Here is a 17,175-nt window from a genome sequence, read left to right on the forward strand (position 1 = left end):
CCCCTCGGCAGGGGGCCGCCGCGGCGCACACCTGCGCCAGCCGAGGGCAGCGCTCTGGCCGCCCGCGCCCCTTCCCCTCGGCCCCCCGCGGCCCTGCTCGGCCCGCCCGGCTCCCTTTGATCCCCCGCCGCGGGGTTTTCGTGCCGCCGCGCACCTGAGCCCCGACGGGGCCCCCTCCGCGCCGTCCCGCGCGCCATGGGCTGGCAGCCACCTGCGGAGCGGCCCCAGCCGCCCCCCGCCTCGCGGCGCGCTCCCCCGGCGCGGTGCCCGCGCTGACCGCCTCCCATCGCCTCCTCCTCCGCGCAGGTCGACCATGGTTGCCGCCACCCGCTCCCTCCTGGCGTTGCTGCTCTGCCGGGTGCTGCTGGGCGGCGCGGCCGGCCTCATGCCGGAGGTGGGACGGCGGCGCTTCAGCGAGCCGGGCCGCGCCGCCTCGGCCGCGCAGCGCCCCGAGGACCTCCTGGGCGAGTTCGAGCTGCGCCTGCTCCACATGTTCGGGCTGAAGCGGCGGCCCAGCCCCGGCAAGGACGTCGTCATCCCCCCCTACATGCTGGACCTTTACCGCCTGCACGCCGGCCAGCAGCTGGGCTACCCGCTGGAGAGGGCCGCCAGCCGCGCCAACACCGTGCGCAGCTTCCACCACGAAGGTAGGGGCCGAGGGACCGGCAGAGGAGCGGGAGGAGAGCGAGGGAGGGCCGGAGGAGGGGCGGCGGGGCGGGCTCCGCGCTTCGGAGGGGGTCGCGGGTGCGTTTCCAGAGTCCCCCGCGGGCTCCGGCGCTGCCGGCGGGAGGCTCTCGTCGCGCTCTGCTGGGCGCGAACGGAGCGATCCCGCGGCGGGCTTTCTTTGGGCGAGGCGGAATGCCGAGGAAAGCGTCCCCCGAGCCGCGGCGAAGGTTCCTAATCCCTTATCTAAATCCCCGTGGGACATGGGCGAAGCGGTCCGGTGCGGCCTTTCCCCGACCGCCGTCGAGCGGAGGAGCGGCGAAGCCCGGAGCCGCGCCGCTCGCCCGGAGGTAACGCTCCGGCACGGAGCTCCGGCCGCTGGCTTCCCGTCCGGGGGGCCGTTCCCAGCGAGCGGCTTCCACGGCCGAGATCGCTGCCGCGTGGGGCCCGCGGAGCCGTCGATGCGCGCCGCTGCTGCGCTCTGCAGGAAACGTTTCCCCGGGATGTAACCTTCACTGGCCGTAGTCTCTGACGCTGGCACAGGGCGGCTCTGCTTTAAAGGGAATGAAAAGGCGGTCGCCCCGCGCTCTTCAGGTGGAACTGTGCTAAGAAAAGAAACGCGCTTGGACCTAATGGGTTCTGCTGGACAGAGTTGGCCCCGGTGCCGTTTGGCGGTGAATTTCAGTGGTGAAATGCAACTCTTGCTGTAGTGGGGAAGTAAACAGCAGTGACACATGGCTTGTTCCTTGTAAGCCCGCGCGTGGCAGGCAAGGCGCTGAGCAGGAGTGGAGCTGAGGGGCACAGAGTGTAACTTGTAGGCAGACAGAATGGTGTTGGAAGCAGTGGTGTTGCAACAAAGTCCTTGACATAGAAGCTGTCCTCCAGTTTTCACAGACTGGAGATGAAAATCACCGTGACTCCATTTTTCCATTGAGTTCTCACTGTTGGTTCATGACTTCATTAAAGCAGGAGGCTGTGCTGGGAGCGCTCGCACATCTGCATATTTACAAACGCCAGGCTGGTCCCAAAGCGCTGCGAAGCTGAGCCCTGCCTGATGCGGGAAGTCGTGCTGGAGCCAGCAGGGAATGGCATAAGGCTAAGAACTGCTCACATCAGTGCCAGCTTCCCTTCAGAAAGTGAATGGATCCCCAGGATGCTGAGTAGCAAAGTGGAAAAACCAGGATTTCAGAGAGATTTTGCTGTGGGCAAACAGCATTTCTTCTATTTCTTCAGCAAAAACAGTGTAGTGGCCCTAGATACGTAGTACTTCCCCTGAAGTTCCATTCCCGTGTCTGTTGGCTGAAAAGGGAAGATGGCATGGGACTTAGGAGTTGGTTTGGTTGCTAAAAATGAGTTGTTCCCTTATCTGTTTAGCATCCATCCATTCTAGCAGCTAGACCCATTCTCACAGTTCTTTGGACCACATACTGAGGTGTGCTTGTAAAGTGCCCTTATAGATGTTGAGGTCGCTGCGTCTAGTTAACATATGCAAATCCCTGCATTAAAATTGAGTAAATTACTGAAATTGTGGAGTACTGTATTTCAGAGTGGAGCTTAAGGGATTGATGCTTGAGCCACATTCTTGAAAAATGCAGAAATGCAGCAGTTCCCCTTAAATCCTCAGTTGGTTTTAATGATTCTCATCAGACCTCCGCTAACTGTGGTGCTTGAGTTTTCTCACTGGTGTCCTTGAATTCCAACGTGATGCTTCATGTTTCTCAGCACTCGTAATGACTACCTGGAATGCAGAGAGCACCGGTATTCCATCAAAGTGCATGACAATGAATGAAGCGTTCTTAACTTCATGCTGTACATGCTTGCGTAAATAAACAGAAAGATGAGGGAGGCTGTGCTTTCTGCCTGGAAGTCTTTCAGGTCTTGTTTGTCGCATGCCAGCAGCACGTATCTGAGTGGTTTGGTTGCTTGTCTCAGTTCCTAACTTTTTTTTCTCTCTCCCTCTGCTCCCTGCCCCCTTCCCTGCCCCCCCTCCTGTTTAATCAAATTAGAAGTTTTGGAAGAACTGCCAGAAACAAGTGGGAAAACAGCACGACGTTTCTTCTTTAATTTAACTTCCATCCCTAATGAGGAGTCTATCACCTCAGCTGAACTCCAGATTTTTCGGGAGCAGGTGCACGAAGCCTTTGAGAGCAACAGCAGCTACCATCACCGTATTAATATTTATGAAATTATAAAACCAGCCACAGCCACCTCTAAGGACCCTGTCACAAGACTTTTGGACACCAGGTTGGTGCACCATAATGCGAGTAAATGGGAAAGTTTTGATGTAACGCCAGCTGTTTTGAGGTGGATTGCACACGGACAACCTAATCATGGGTTTGTGGTGGAGGTGGTTCACTTGGACAAAGAGAACAGTGCCTCCAAGAGGCACGTTAGGATTAGCAGGTCTTTACATCAGGACGAAGATAGCTGGTCTCAGCTCAGGCCGTTGTTAGTGACGTTTGGGCATGATGGCAAGGGACACCCGCTTCATAAAAGAGAAAAGCGTCAAGCGAAACACAAACAGCGTAAACGCCACAAATACAGTTGCAAAAGGCATCCGTTGTATGTGGACTTCAATGATGTGGGGTGGAATGACTGGATTGTTGCCCCGCCGGGGTATAGTGCCTTTTACTGCCATGGGGAATGTCCTTTTCCGCTGGCAGATCACCTAAACTCAACAAACCATGCCATTGTTCAGACTTTGGTCAATTCAGTGAATTCCAAAATCCCCAAGGCTTGCTGTGTGCCGACAGAACTGAGTGCTATTTCAATGCTCTACCTTGACGAGAACGAAAAAGTTGTACTAAAGAACTATCAAGATATGGTTGTGGAGGGTTGTGGGTGCCGCTAACACAGCGAATATATCGGACAAATGCAAAAAAGAAAAAAGAAAAAAAAAAAAAAGCTGACACTTTAATATTTCCCAATGAAGACTTTATTTATGTAATGAAATGGAAAGAAAAAAAAAAAACACAACTATTTTGAAAATATATTTATGTCTACGGAAAGGTTGGGAAAACAAATATTTTAATCAGAGAAATATTCCTTTAAAGATTTTAAATGTATTTTAGTTGTACATTTTATATGGGTTTAACCCCCAGCACATGAAGTATAATGGTCAGATTCTTATTTTGTATTTATTTACTATTATAACCACTTTTTAGAAGAATAGCTAATTTGTATTTATATGTAATCAAAAAGAAAAAAATATAGGGTTTGTACATAATTTTTCAAAATTGTAGCTGTTTCAATCGCGTGTATTTAAGTTGAAGAGAAGACACGGAAGGTTACCATGGCAAAGTGCATAGCACATTTGCTTTCTGCAGTGCTACTGTTAAGGTCACAAGTTCAAGTCCAGAAAAAAGTGGATAATCCACTCTGCTGACTTTCAAGATTATTATATTGTACAATTCTCAGGAATGCTGCAGGGTGGGCTGTCCAATCCATGAGAACTGGCATCCTCCTTAGGTGGAACATTTGGATAAGAACCAGACGTTGCTGATCTAGTATAAATACTACTATTCCTGACTAATTTGCAGAGTGAATATAAGAAGGGCCAACAGAAATCCCAGGGGAGGTGGGGGTGGGGGAAGAGCAAATCCTTTCTAGACCTACAGAAAAGCGAATGTTTGATGTTTCCTTTAAAAGTCCTTCCTTTAAAAGTCCTGGCCAAATATAAAATAATAAAAACTCAAATGTTATCTTTTTTTTTGTGATTATGTATGCTGAAGAGGAATAATGATCTTATTTGTACTGGCCCTTGTCTTTAACAGTTGGATAAGTGTTGCGTACTTCCTCGCCTCAGGTGGGAGCTCGCTTCTGTGCGGTGTAACAGTGAAATTGTCAATTTCTCGTGCTTCATGCAGCAAGTTGTTACAGTGAGCAGCCTCCCATCTAACCTTGGATGATGGTTTCGCGGTTTTACAGATTAGCTTCTCTTCCTTCGTGGGGTTTTGTTTGAAAGGTTTTTCTTTCCTTTCCCAAGATGTTTGGATCTCTTTCAGATAATAAATCATGGAACTCTGCTATTTCTCTCTGGAAAAATCCAATCTGTAAGAAAACATGGTTCACTCGTCCAGCCATCACAGGAGCAACCTGTGCTTACATCATTTAACTTTCTAAATTTATTGTGTAAGGGACAAGAGCATGACTTGCAGTTGGTAATCTCAGCATTGCAGCTAATGCTTCTCATGCTGTTGTATGTTAGAAGACTGGTGTGGCAGTCAGCATATGGGTTATGGAGAATGAGGTGAGCATGCGGAGGCTGGGTTGCTTTGTTAGAAGAAAGCTATGCTGAAATAGTACAGCAGGAAAGTAGCTTCTTTTGGCTTCTTGGTGATCCACTGCAAAGCTAGGAGCAGAGGGAAGTTGTGTTAGACTACCTGTGGTCTTAGGAGCTCTCTGTTATATTTGGTGAAGATAGGGTGGCTCTGTGCTGATGCTTTGGAGATGTCTGAGCTCCTTTGTGCCCTGCTGAATGGAACAATTTGGATAAGTGAGGCAGCATGTCCTAAAGCCATACAGTTATCCCATTAGAGACCTCTCAAAGCCAGCTTGGGAAATCTGATTTATAATGCATTACTAACAACAATCTTCTGTTTTGCATGGCCTTCCCCAAACTCCTGCTTGTTGCCAGCATCTTCTGTGTTACAGCTGCTCAGGAGAACTGACCTAGTAATATCTTACAGGTAGTCTTACAGTGAAGTATGCTTCCTCTGTGCTTATTGTAAAAAGCAATGGGGGGAGAGGATGGGAGAGAAAAACTAATGTTACTTCTTGTTGACTGTTAACATTTTCATCTTGTGAGCTTAAAAATGTATTAGCAAGCTGTAAGCTTCTGTGTAGAAATTCAAACCTTGGTATGTACCATCGATATTCTTAATAACTAAGAGAGTATGGTGTTACATAGTAGTCTATAGGTTTGCTGAGTGGACAACCCCTCATTTCTCTTTTCAAGAGATGAGTGCTGTTCTGTTGGCCTTTTTCTTGTTTTTGAGGCTGGGAATCTTTGCAGAATTGTGGTTTGCCTTTCCTCTGCTTGGAAGGGCATGCCTGTTTTACTGAGAGGTGATGGTGATTGTTTTGGAAAGGTTATCAGTCAGCGTGTGCCACAGTGCTGCAAGAACTCAGCAATCATTTGGGTTGGGTGGCGGTGCCAGTTAGGGCATGGTAGCAGTAGCATGCTCTGTATCTTAGGTTTGCAAAAGCTGAACGTGAAGTGCTGAAAAATGGATTGCACCACTGCTATGAGCAGAAAAGATGATCCCAAACCTGCTGCAATCAGTGAAGACCCTACGGCACGTCTAACCACATCCTAAGCTCCCAAGTGTTGCCAGGCTTAAGTTTCACAGCTCCTAGCCCATTGTGTGTAACTAGATTTAGGGAGGCTTTTTCCAGAGAGGTGACTGCTTTAGATCTTCTCTAAGGCATGAGAATGCATTGATGCTAATCTTGTTTTTTAAAAACAAAACAAACAAAAACCTTGGCTTTGGTGCTTGTCAGTGCATGAGCAGTAGTGGTTCGTGGCATGGTGCTGCATTCCTAGTGAAGGCAAACTTCTAGTTGCTTGACAAAGAACTGCATAGTTAATAAAATTCATGGTGAGGTCATTGTGTAGTTGTAAACACAGCAAGAACCACTTCTGTAAGAGCCTGCTTTTGTGTCACAGAACTTCCTTACTGATTTTGAGGAGAAAATACGTATGCACCAAGCTCAACAAGTCAATGCATTTCTACAGAATTGGTTTCAAAGTGCGTCTTTAAGTTCTTGACCTTAAATTCTCTGGATTGGATATGTGTGAGTGCCGTGCTGAGTAATTTGTTTAGGATTTTTATAAAGAAGGAAACAAAACAGAGGCTGTCCTACGTGAGTAGTAGAGAAGTCTTACAGAACAGTTGTGTTCTTAAATTCTTAAGTGTCGGTGATCAGATGGCCCTTCTGAAATATGGGTTTTCTGATGTCTTCTCAGTCTAGTAATGACTAAATAATCCTAAATACTGAAAGTATGCTGTTACCACTGTATTTTAGTACTTATTGTAGTTCATTAGTACTAATTAGTGTTATATTGTTCTACAAGAAGAAATTAACTTCTTCCTACATCCCTCTGCTTGAGAAAAAGCAGAAGATCTAGAAGGTGAATTTCCCTCTGTCACCCTAAAGTCTGTTTCCCCTCAACATAATGCTTCTAGGTGCTTGCATATAATCTATATAGGCAGCGATTGTGATAGATAATGTCACCATTTGTGCTTTTCAGATAAGCATCTCTCTAAACACAAATGTGATCAACACCTCTCCTTGTCCTTTTGAGACTCAGTAACAGCTTTGTTGGGTGGCTTGATAATCTTTACACAAACCTCAGTTGGACTTCTGTGGTCAGCAACGTGTAAAAATGACATGGAAAGACCTTCAGTTGAGGTAAGCTCTCCAGAGAGCATTGGCTGTTTTCACCCAGCAGGGTCTGTTTCTGCTGTACTAACCTGGGTTCATTGTGATCAGACACTGAGACCTGTCTTTTCCTATGACCGTGAGGTTTGGGTGTCTGCAGGCTGTCACTGCTCTCTCCCTTGTTGGGCAGTGAGGAGTCTTCCATTGGTGCAGTCGGTAGTGATGAGGCATAGAGAGGAACACTGCTCGCTGTAGTCTTGCCTTTGAAGATGGAGTTCATCTGGATGGCATTTATAGTAGACTCACTTTGCTGCCACCCTATTTGAAGAGGATAATTATTGAACTATTTTATTATATAGCTATTCCCAAATTGTTGATTTTTTTTTTTTTTTTTTTAATTGATTTCAGGAGGCAGCTAATTGCCATATGGCAGCTTGACATTAATGTTTTATGAAGATCAGGAAACAAAAGTTTATGAAAAGCTTTTGTATAGTAACTGCAGAGTTTCAAGAACTGTTTTATACTTCCTGACAGTGCAGGTCTGGCTTAATGGTTTGTTTTTATTGCTTAAGAGTGTAAACTTTTCTTTAGCCAATGTGTGGAAATTATATCCTCATCCCGCATTACACATTTCTCATTACTCATTCCCTGCTTTCATTTCTGCCATCTGTAATCAGAGCTTTACTGTTTCAGCTGCATGTGAAATGCTCCTATCCTGTGCACAGTAAGTTACTTTCCTTCACTTGCACCCACCCCTACAAAAGAAAAAGTTAAAAAAAAAAAAAAAAAAAAAAAGTGGGGGAAAGGCCTTCTTGGTCTATATTGTTTTTCTCTGTTTTGGGTGGAGTCTGTCTTAGATTCTGGTTGCTAGATGGTTTCTGTAGTAACCAGCAGAGAAAAAAATCCGAGACTGAAACGGCACTTTTAAAGGTGCCATATCTTGCCTGGAGTATTATTTATCTCATTATGGGCATGGAATATTTCTCTTCTTTATGTTAAGGCTTCCTTTCCCTTCTTGGTAGGATGCACTGCTGCCATGGAGAACTTGATTTGTTGTGATCTTGCCATATGAGAATGTGAGGACTGCAAGTCCTATTCCCAGTTGACTTAAGCTGCTCAAAATAAGGATGAGAAGCCAAAGGCATTAAAAAGTATTTTAAATGTTATAAGCAATTGTTACTGGCGCAAACCACTTTATTCTTTAGTTACATGAGGGGGGGAGAAGAGCAGCTAGGTTCAGAAGGACCCTTGTAGTATACATAACTGCTGCGAGGAGGGCATTGGGTAGGAGTGGTGTTCTTTTATTTTGCCAAGCTACTGTGTAGAAAGAAAAAACACTGCTCCTTCAGAATATGTTTTTACTCTGCTGTACATCAAAGGTGTTTTTTTTGTTGTTGTTTACTTCTCCCAAGAGATTTTACAGGTGTATGAGAAAGTAACCATTTGCATCTACTATGTTGGACTTGCTTGGGCACAAAAAGGATGCAAAAAAATTATTGTGAGATTGAATCTTTCCTGTCTCAGCAGTGCTAATCCTTCATCAGCTGTACTGCTGACAGCTTTGTCTGCAGCAACCAGTCATGGTTTCCTGAGGTGGAATTTCTTCTCTTTGAGATCTGGTCTCCTGTCAGTGCCCTCTGGGATCTAGCAACACCCAGGCCACAAGCCTTGTGCCAGGGCTGCTCAGTGAAGTGGGTACACTGGTTTTTGTCCTGTTTCCATGTTCTTTGCAGCGCCAAATTTGTCCCTGCCTTCAGCAAGAATCCTTGTTCAGGAAGTCTTCAGGTTCACACCTGTTGTGTGCAGCAGGAGACACCTTGGAGCACTGGGGACCATGTTTGTGACTTGCCAGAAGTCTGAGGGCCAAAGGCCATTTGCACCTGTATTTACGCAGTGTTCCAAAGGCATGCAGCTCTCGTACCTGCCCAGGCTTGCATTTCCCCCAGTAGATGAACTAAGGCTGAGAGCTGTTGGTCTTCTGTTCTCTAGAGGCATGGAGCTTGCAGTGGGTTAGCTGGGTTCTTGGCTCATCATGCAGGGCAGTGACAAGCAAGCAGTAGTTCTGCTCTTCAAATTTCATATGCTGCATATTTGGCTGCTAGCACAAAAACCAGATGAGGCTAGGGCAGCAGTTGGCTTAACTCCAGGAAATAGCAGATTTCTGGCTTCTTAGTTTGCAAAAAGGCAAAGGTGTTTTCTGGAAAGTAGTGATGGGCAAGGGAAATGGGGAAGGACTTACAGATTTTTTGAAGCTGAAAGTGTTAGAAGTATGTATGTGACTTCAGTTAGAGAGATCAGAGCAGTGAAATGATAACATTCTGAAGGTTCAGGTTCCCACAACAAATGGACTGTGGCAGACTTACAATTTAATGAGGCTGATAATCCCATCAGAGATTAAATTAAGAAGGTCTTTTTGGGAGATCACCAGGGAAATGATGAATACTGTACTGTAGCTTGGGTTGCAGTGCCAAGTGATGGAGAGCTGACATGTACTTCTTGCACTGCAAGGTACTGTTTTGTTCGGTGTGTCTCATTAAAACAAAGCATTCAACTCCAGCTCTACAAACAGAGGCAAATATGTTATTACTATTGCTAGCATCATCCTGGAAATAACATGCAGATTAAAAGATGGAAATATAAGCAGATCTGAACATCAGCAAAGCTCTGAGTTCATTCTCAGGCAATCTGGCCCTTTTTATTAAAGCAAAGCCTCAGAAGACAGGGAGAGCATGTATGAAAAAGAATACATTTCAGGTAACTATTGTCATAACTCCATTAGCTTGGAACTTCCACAAAAACAATTTTTCTAGCACCCTGCACACACCAGTGATGGGAAAGTGTTGTATGGAATAATGACTCTGTAACCACAGACTTCAGAAGTATAGAATGTCTGCGGCGTGATGGAAATAGCTGTTTCCACATCAATAATATACACGCAGAGTATTGAAGCTTAATTGCAAGGCCAGTGGTGATGGGAGGGGGAAGGAGAGAGGATATCTGACTGTGACTGCACCAAACACGTGGGCTGAGCAGAATGCCTCTGCTTTGCAGCCAGAAACAATGATTCATTTCATTATAATCTTGACTTTTGCATTTTTCTCATGAGTTATTGATAACTTTGTACGGGACTTAATGGAGTTATTGACTTAGGAATTAGGTCTCATTGACTTAGGAATTAGGAAGAGAGACGGTGTATGCTGTTTCTTAGAAACATCTCTCACTGGCAGTTGTTTCACACTATTTTAAGAGCAATTTTGGCAGAATTTTTTTCTGATTGTATTTTCTCTGTTTTGTTGAATGAAAAGATCTTGTGCTTAAAAGCAGGCTTGCACTTCTAATAGCCCCATCTTTATCATTTTCACAAGGAAATGATTCTCTAGTTGATACTGTAGGATTGACATGAGGGTAGTTCTGATGTCATGAACTGCTGCTGTTGGACTGGGTCCTAATGCACACGAAGGCCCTTTGCTGTGCCCTGGCACTGTTAATTAGAGGTACACCTGGTAGCTTTAAGTGAAAGATGAACAGCTTTTGCTCTGCAAAACATTATTGGCGTTACTGATACTCTTTTATACTTACTGTTAAAGACCCAGGTACTGCAATGGTAGACATGTCTTTTTTTTTTTTAGGTACCTCTTTCACTGTACAGACTACCGGCATCTTGCAGGCTTACTTTAAAACTGGAGCTTGTATCTCAGGTCCACCATGAAACTTGAGATCCTTCAAAGGAAAATTTCTTCATGCTCTGGGGAAAAAGCTTCAAAATGTCACCTTGAGACTTAAAAATCAGAAGAAAATGGAATTAATGCTTTCCCTTTCTTAACCACTGGTATTTTTAAAATACATCAACATTGTTTATTATTTAAGATTAGCAGTAGCGTGTGTTCTGGATGGTGTTCTTCTAACTGATTCATTCTTCTACTTCTGATTCATTTTTCCTATTCTGATGACTTTTTCATTTTTATTTTTTAAGGAAAGAATTTGCTAGCTACTTCTTGACAGGTTGTGTAAAGAATTGTGCTAGGTTTGCAAATGAAAAGGTTTTCATCTTCGAAAATATAACCTAAATGTACCCTAGAGGGCAGAGTCATTTAGAAGGAGATCCCACACACCTGCTAGGCCACTGATCCATGCCCACTGCAGAGCTCCTTGGTGTAAAGGACCGACACCTGGGAAAGTGAAGTTGGGTGCATGGGTGGAGCCTTGTGATTCTTGTCAGCAGCAAAGGTTGGGAATGTGGTCTGTGACTCCTGTGTGCAGGTTCTGACAAAAAAGCAAAAACACAACAATGAAATCCTTATTTAAAACAAACACAAACCCAGTAGAGTATATAACCCAGCAGGCCATTCTGCTGGCAGGGAGCTCTTGCAATTCTTGCCTGCTGGAGTTTCTTAGCCTGCTTTTGAGGGTTGGATTTATTTTTCAAATAGAACCAGACCAGCTTTTGTTTTCTAACAATGAAATTAAACCAGGTGCAGCCTTTTCCAAGAGCCTCCTCCTCTTCAGACCTGAGCCATGCAGTGGGTTACTGCCAGTGTTTCCACCTAAGTGGTGAGGAAAGTCAAAGCTTCCTCTGTGAGCCTGAGTGTCCGGGAAGCATCTGGAATGTCTTTTCAGCTCCTTTTGTGAATACATCCTTCAGGGTTTCAGGTTCCCAGTTGTCCCTGGAACTCTCATTCTATGATCCTGGTTTTCTGAGCCAATTGTTAGCCCAAGGCCAAATCCTTAACCTTGGGCTAGATAACAAAAGCACAGCTGAGGTGATCTTGACTACTTTAAAAAGGCTGTCTACTCTTTGATGCACTCAGAATGAGACGCATAATTCATTTTAGTTCCAAAGGTTGTTCTTAGCATGGGAAATTAGCAACCTCCCTGATAAAGAGTCAGCACGTTAAGTGTGTGTGTACGTGTTTTATGTTGGTCTCTGTATTGCATTGCATTCTGCATTCTGCAATGTGTTGGTGTATCTGAGGAGAACTCAAGACTGAGTCCTACCTGGGATGCTTTGCCTTATGTGATTGCACTGGCTCATAGGATAGAAATTGGTATTTGCTAAGTGTGGCATTGTGATTTGCAGCTGAGTGAGAGGAATGCATGAGCAGAGTGTGCACCCAGGGGAAATTAAGCTGGGATCAAGCTTATTAGTGGATATCAAAACTAGCTTATGAAGTACAGCCTCCTTCTGTGCAGATACTGCAGTGACACGGGGAAGACTGGTAAGAGTCATACAGTGTTAATATCTGATAGTGCTGCATGCAGATATTTTTCCACCTGTGCGGCGTGCAGGCTCTGATGGGTCCCTCCTCAGCTTTTCCTGTGGGAGAAATGTCTTCCAGTGTATGCTCTGCTGCTGAAGTCTTGATTCTGCGCTGAATATCTCAGGGTTTATTTTGTGCTGTAGTCTAGCACGCCTGATGGCAAGTAGCATGATGTCATCACTGTTGGCTGTTGTGTCAAGGGAGTGTAATAAGAGTTAGTGGAATTCATAGCAGAGCTGATACCAACAGGACTGCCTTTGGCAGCCAAATCTTTCAAAAGGAAATGCTCCTCGTGAGATAAAAAGGGGCAGTGTTAGTAGCAAGGCCATCAGGCTGAGTACTGGAGAGACCTCAAACTTTACTCTGCTGCGGAATTGCATTGGAAAAGTTCTTCACTGTCTTTCTCTGCTAATCCTCGAGTATCTTTTCCTTGCTTCATGTTTTCTAATGGTATGTACCTTAAAGAATTTAGAGATGCCCAAATGTACTGCTGTTTATCCTGTAGGCTAGAGGTAGATAGCTACATTAAATAGCATAATGACAGGTTTTGTCCACTGGTGACCCGTTTGCATGTGGACCAGGTCTGGCCAGTATTAAATTGGAAAGCAAAGATGGCTTTGTGATTAACATGCAGGAGAGGGACGCTGGATACCTGGGTTCAAGTTGTGGGTCAGCCATAAACTCCCTGTGTGACCTTGAGCAATATAATTATTCTGAGACTTCAAAGGTATTTAAACAATTTGGACACCCATTTTCGAGTCATTTTAATTAACCGGGGTGCTTTGAAATGCTTAGCTTTAATCTCTCTGTGCCTAGAATTCTCATTTGTAAAACCAGGATAATAGTATTTCCTTGCTCATGAAGAGGATATGCATGATAATGATTGGGAAGTGTGCAGCTGGTCCAAGTGCAGCAGACATGGAGCTTGCAGAGAGCTCAGCAAAGAGCAAGCGTGTTACGTTTTGTGGGTGTGGGGCTGAAAAATGTACGGATGCTTGGTACAGGGCAAGCAGCCTATTTCAGTGAGAGTTGTTTACACATAGGCATAAACTGGGGGATAGTTGCTTCCCATGATATATTACCGTCATATTGGGTTCACTGGGAGATAAATACAGCTGCAAATAAACTCCAACCAAAATATTTACTGGGGGGAACAGCTCATTTATTCAATATTTCATTTAGTCCATAACAACGTCTTGCCATTTCTTTAGTATCCTGCCATTCTATAATAGTGAGCATTAAATTTTACAAGATAAAATGACTAGCTTTTAACACTTTCATTTCTGTAGCTTTTAGTTCAGAACAAGCCATGCTCAAACTTAGCCATCACCTATGGTTATGCCGCTTTGCCTGGTGTTACATGACTGTGTAATGAAAAGCCTGTAATGCACACAGGCAGAGGGAAGGGTTAAAAGAACCGAAGGAATATTCCTTCATTTTTTCACTTTTGTGGGTTTAATATACAATCTTAACACTCTATTAGTAATTGTTTTGCTGTTTTTTTTTTTTTTTTTTTTTTTTTCTTTTTTTTTTAAAAGATTAAAGGTTCCTTCAGATTTTTTTTTTTTCCCATTTTTTTTTTTTATTTTTTTTTTTATTTTTTTTCTCTCCTTCCTTACTCTCTTTGGTCATAGCAGTTTTGTGTGCTGAGCTGGCAGAAAGTGAAAAGTTCAGTAACAACTGATGCTACTCCTAGGGCTAAGCGATGGATATCCAGGAGAAATCTGCCCGCAGGGTTTGCTTTTCCTGGAGAGATACCAGTCAGGGTAGAGAAATGTTTGGAAGAGCCAAGAATCTGGGTTCTTTGCTGGCCCTTGAGATGATCATCATCTCTCAGTGCCCTTGTTTGTAAAGTACTTTGCAAACTGCATGTAAGAGGCTATGCAGTACGTGTTGTCAGAAGATCTGATCCTGCTTGTTACAATGTATCTTGATAGGTAAGTGATAAATATAAATTAAATTGAGGTTTTACTACTTAAATATGAAGGAAAGAGACAGTTGATACTCAAACAGCTTCCAGTGAATCCATTGTGCAGTTCTCTGATGCTTAACAGCTTGATATTATGTTATGGAATACTAATAAAACTGGGACAGTTGGTGACTTCAGTATGAAATTAGAATCCTTTTCATTGCTTTGTGTATTGACATATTATGATGACTGATCTGGAGATAAGAAAATCTGACTCTCTTACTTCACTCCTTGTTATTTGAGTAATTATACTAGGATGGTAATAGAAAAATTTGCTATTTATTGTAAGGAAGTCTGAAATCTGGCTGTTTCAGATTTGCTTTTCTCTTGAGTTTGCTTTCAAAGCAACTGTGAACCAAACACTTCTTTAAGAAATCAACGTGTTTGTTTGCAGGGTAGGTGACCAAATATTTCTCAGTTTTATTCTAAAGTCTATACTGTGACTGGTAAACTTCCTCCTTTAGAACTTCACTCAGAGAAGATAATGCAAACTGTTACAATAGTTTTCACTGAAAACCAAAATTAGAATGGTGAGGCCCTGGCACTGCTGTTCAGAGAAGCTGTGATGCCTCATCCCTGGAGGGGCTCCAGGCCAGGTTGGATGGGGCCCTGGGCAGCCTGAGTGGATGGCAGGCAGCCCTGTCCATGGCTGGGGGTTGGGGCTGGGTGGGCTTTAAGGTCCCTTCCAACCCAAACCATTCTGTGATTCTATAATTGTATGATTATCAGAATTATAGAATAAATTTGGGGCGGCAGCTGTTATTATCTAAGACTTCTCTGTTTGTTTCAGTTGTTTTGTTTTGTTGGTTTTTTTTTTTTTTTTTTTTTTTTTACTGAAGTGAGCAGATAATGAATACTGGCCAAAGTTACCATGTGTTGTACATGAGTAAATGTTCTGTACAGGTTTTTTAGAAGAATGATTATTTTCTGATTAGGCCAAGTAAACTTTTAATATAGTCTCATCTTGTAGAATGTGGTTCTCTCTCTCTGGTAGATGCCTACTTTAAGTACAAAATAGGAAAGCACTGTCTCTACCTGGTACTGAAAGTTAAAATGACCTTAGATAAAGAAGACTGCCTGTGTGCTTTCCAGGGGAAAAAGCAATGCAGTGAATTAACTGAAAAATATAAAGCTAGTAATTAAATATAACCATGTTGTGGGGTTACTTTGTTTATTTGTGATTTTTTTTTTGCCAGTGACCCAATTCTGCAAAACCTTAGAATGTTCTTATTAGCTATTTTGTAGGCTAAGCCCGTGGAAAAACTTTTGGACAGAACTTATCAGAGTTTGTAACAACATACTAAATTATCTGCCCAACTTTATCCAAGTTCATGAACCTTTCGAACAACAGCCCCCTCGTGCCCCGGGGTTCTGGAGAGGGATTTATGGTTTCATGTGCAAAACAGTGTGAAACTTGGCACTTCTGCATTGCCTGAAACCTTACAAATCCAGAGCACTAAGCAAATCCGAGGTTGAGCTCACCCAGCTCCAAGGCAAAGTAAAGGTTTATTGAAACTCGCATGAACTTGAACTAAATTCTATTTTTAAAAAAATCTGTACCTTAGTGTCCCGTGGTTACTTTATCCTTATCGTGGGGGAAATCCATCCTGTGGAGCTGTTATGAAGATAAATCTAGCAGAAATTGAGATGCTCAAATAAGGGTGGTGAATGCAATGGCGTTGGGTGTGTGTAGATTCAGGGATTGCTGGTATGTAGGAAGGAGGTTGATAACAATGAGATGTGAATGTCTTAATAGTCAGTGTATGGATAATAGAAGTTCCTCTGAGTTCATAACTGCTGAAGAGCCAGGACAGATCACTCAGAGTTGTCTGATAGGGTAAATGTGTCACAATCAAATCAGACACTCATTTACATCACCAGACTTTTTCAGAATTTGTGCAAACTGCAAATTCCAGTTCAAACCGAAGGCCAAGTTTGCCTTTCACTTACTCTACTTCTGCTACTTCAGTAGCGTTGAAAGATGGAGAATCAAAGTTTGGCTGAAAGTGCAGGCAACTACCTACTGCCGATTTGTAACTAGCAAAGGTGCTACCTGCAGCCAGGAACTGAGTCCAGAGTGCCAGGCTCCTAATGTTGCTCAACTGAAATTCTGCGGGTCCTGCCTTTTTGGTGAGAAATGCAGTCTCTGAAAGTTGCTGACTGAGGGGATTGGTTTAAGCTCACAAGGTACAGAAATGTTTGTTCATTTTCTGGCCTTGCCCTCTGAACAGCTGTGATGGGTAGATCGTCTGGCTTGGGATCTTTCATTATGCCTTTTCTTAGCAGGTTCTGAAAGAAACTGGTATTGTTCACCTGCAGGCCGAAGTTGGTTACAGATGAACAGTAAAGGAATTAGTTGTTTCATTGCTTCTACTTCTAAGCTGTACAAAGAACTCCAAGGATCCTCTGCAAGTGAGAGTGTGGATAGATTTGTCTGAGTGGACTCTTTCAAAGATGCTTGTAACTATGGCATTTATGTTATACGGGTATTAGTTGAGATCCTACAGGGTACACACATTAATATCTTGGCTTAGGAAATCACAATAGAACTATTCTGCTTTTAACACGAGCAAAATTCCATTATCAGGAAGTGGATTTATTTTTCTGACACTAAGCAAAGCTGATCGGATCTGTTGCCTTCCCTTCATCTGCTGGATATGTAATGGGGCACAAGCAGTTCAGGAGTTATGGAATTATGGAATGAGTACATCAGGAACAACTTTTCGATGCTCATGTTGGACGAACTGACTGATGGAGGGACTGAGCTGGATCTGCTGCCCATGAATAAGGAAGAACTGAGGATGACTTGACTGCAGTATCTCAAGATGGTGGCTTAAGAATCTGAGGGAAATGGGAAAGGCAAGTAAAATACAATAATCACTCAAAACTTCAAAAGTATGG

At 43.8% G+C, this 17,175-nt stretch overlaps 1 protein-coding gene across 11 annotated transcripts in view; it reads left to right on the forward strand.

Annotated features, from left to right (window-relative positions):
• Positions 1-4,359, forward strand: part of BMP2 (bone morphogenetic protein 2) — a 237,078-nt gene extending 232,719 nt beyond the window's left edge. For all 11 annotated transcript variants that reach the window (XM_042814420.1, XM_042814411.1, XM_042814442.1 and 8 more), the window contains 2 exons: positions 307-647; positions 2,670-4,359. In XM_042814420.1, the coding sequence (XP_042670354.1) occupies positions 314-647; positions 2,670-3,514 (1,179 nt within the window). In that variant the 5' untranslated portion in view covers positions 307-313 and the 3' untranslated portion in view covers positions 3,515-4,359. The remainder of the gene's footprint in view (positions 1-306; positions 648-2,669) is intronic.
• Positions 4,360-17,175: the final 12,816 nt, after the last annotated feature.

This window comes from Centrocercus urophasianus, unplaced genomic scaffold (assembly GCF_019232065.1).
Source record: "Centrocercus urophasianus isolate 14NV4802_14NV808 unplaced genomic scaffold, USGS_Curo_1.0 seq_10, whole genome shotgun sequence".
Lineage (NCBI taxonomy): Eukaryota > Metazoa > Chordata > Aves > Galliformes > Phasianidae > Centrocercus > Centrocercus urophasianus.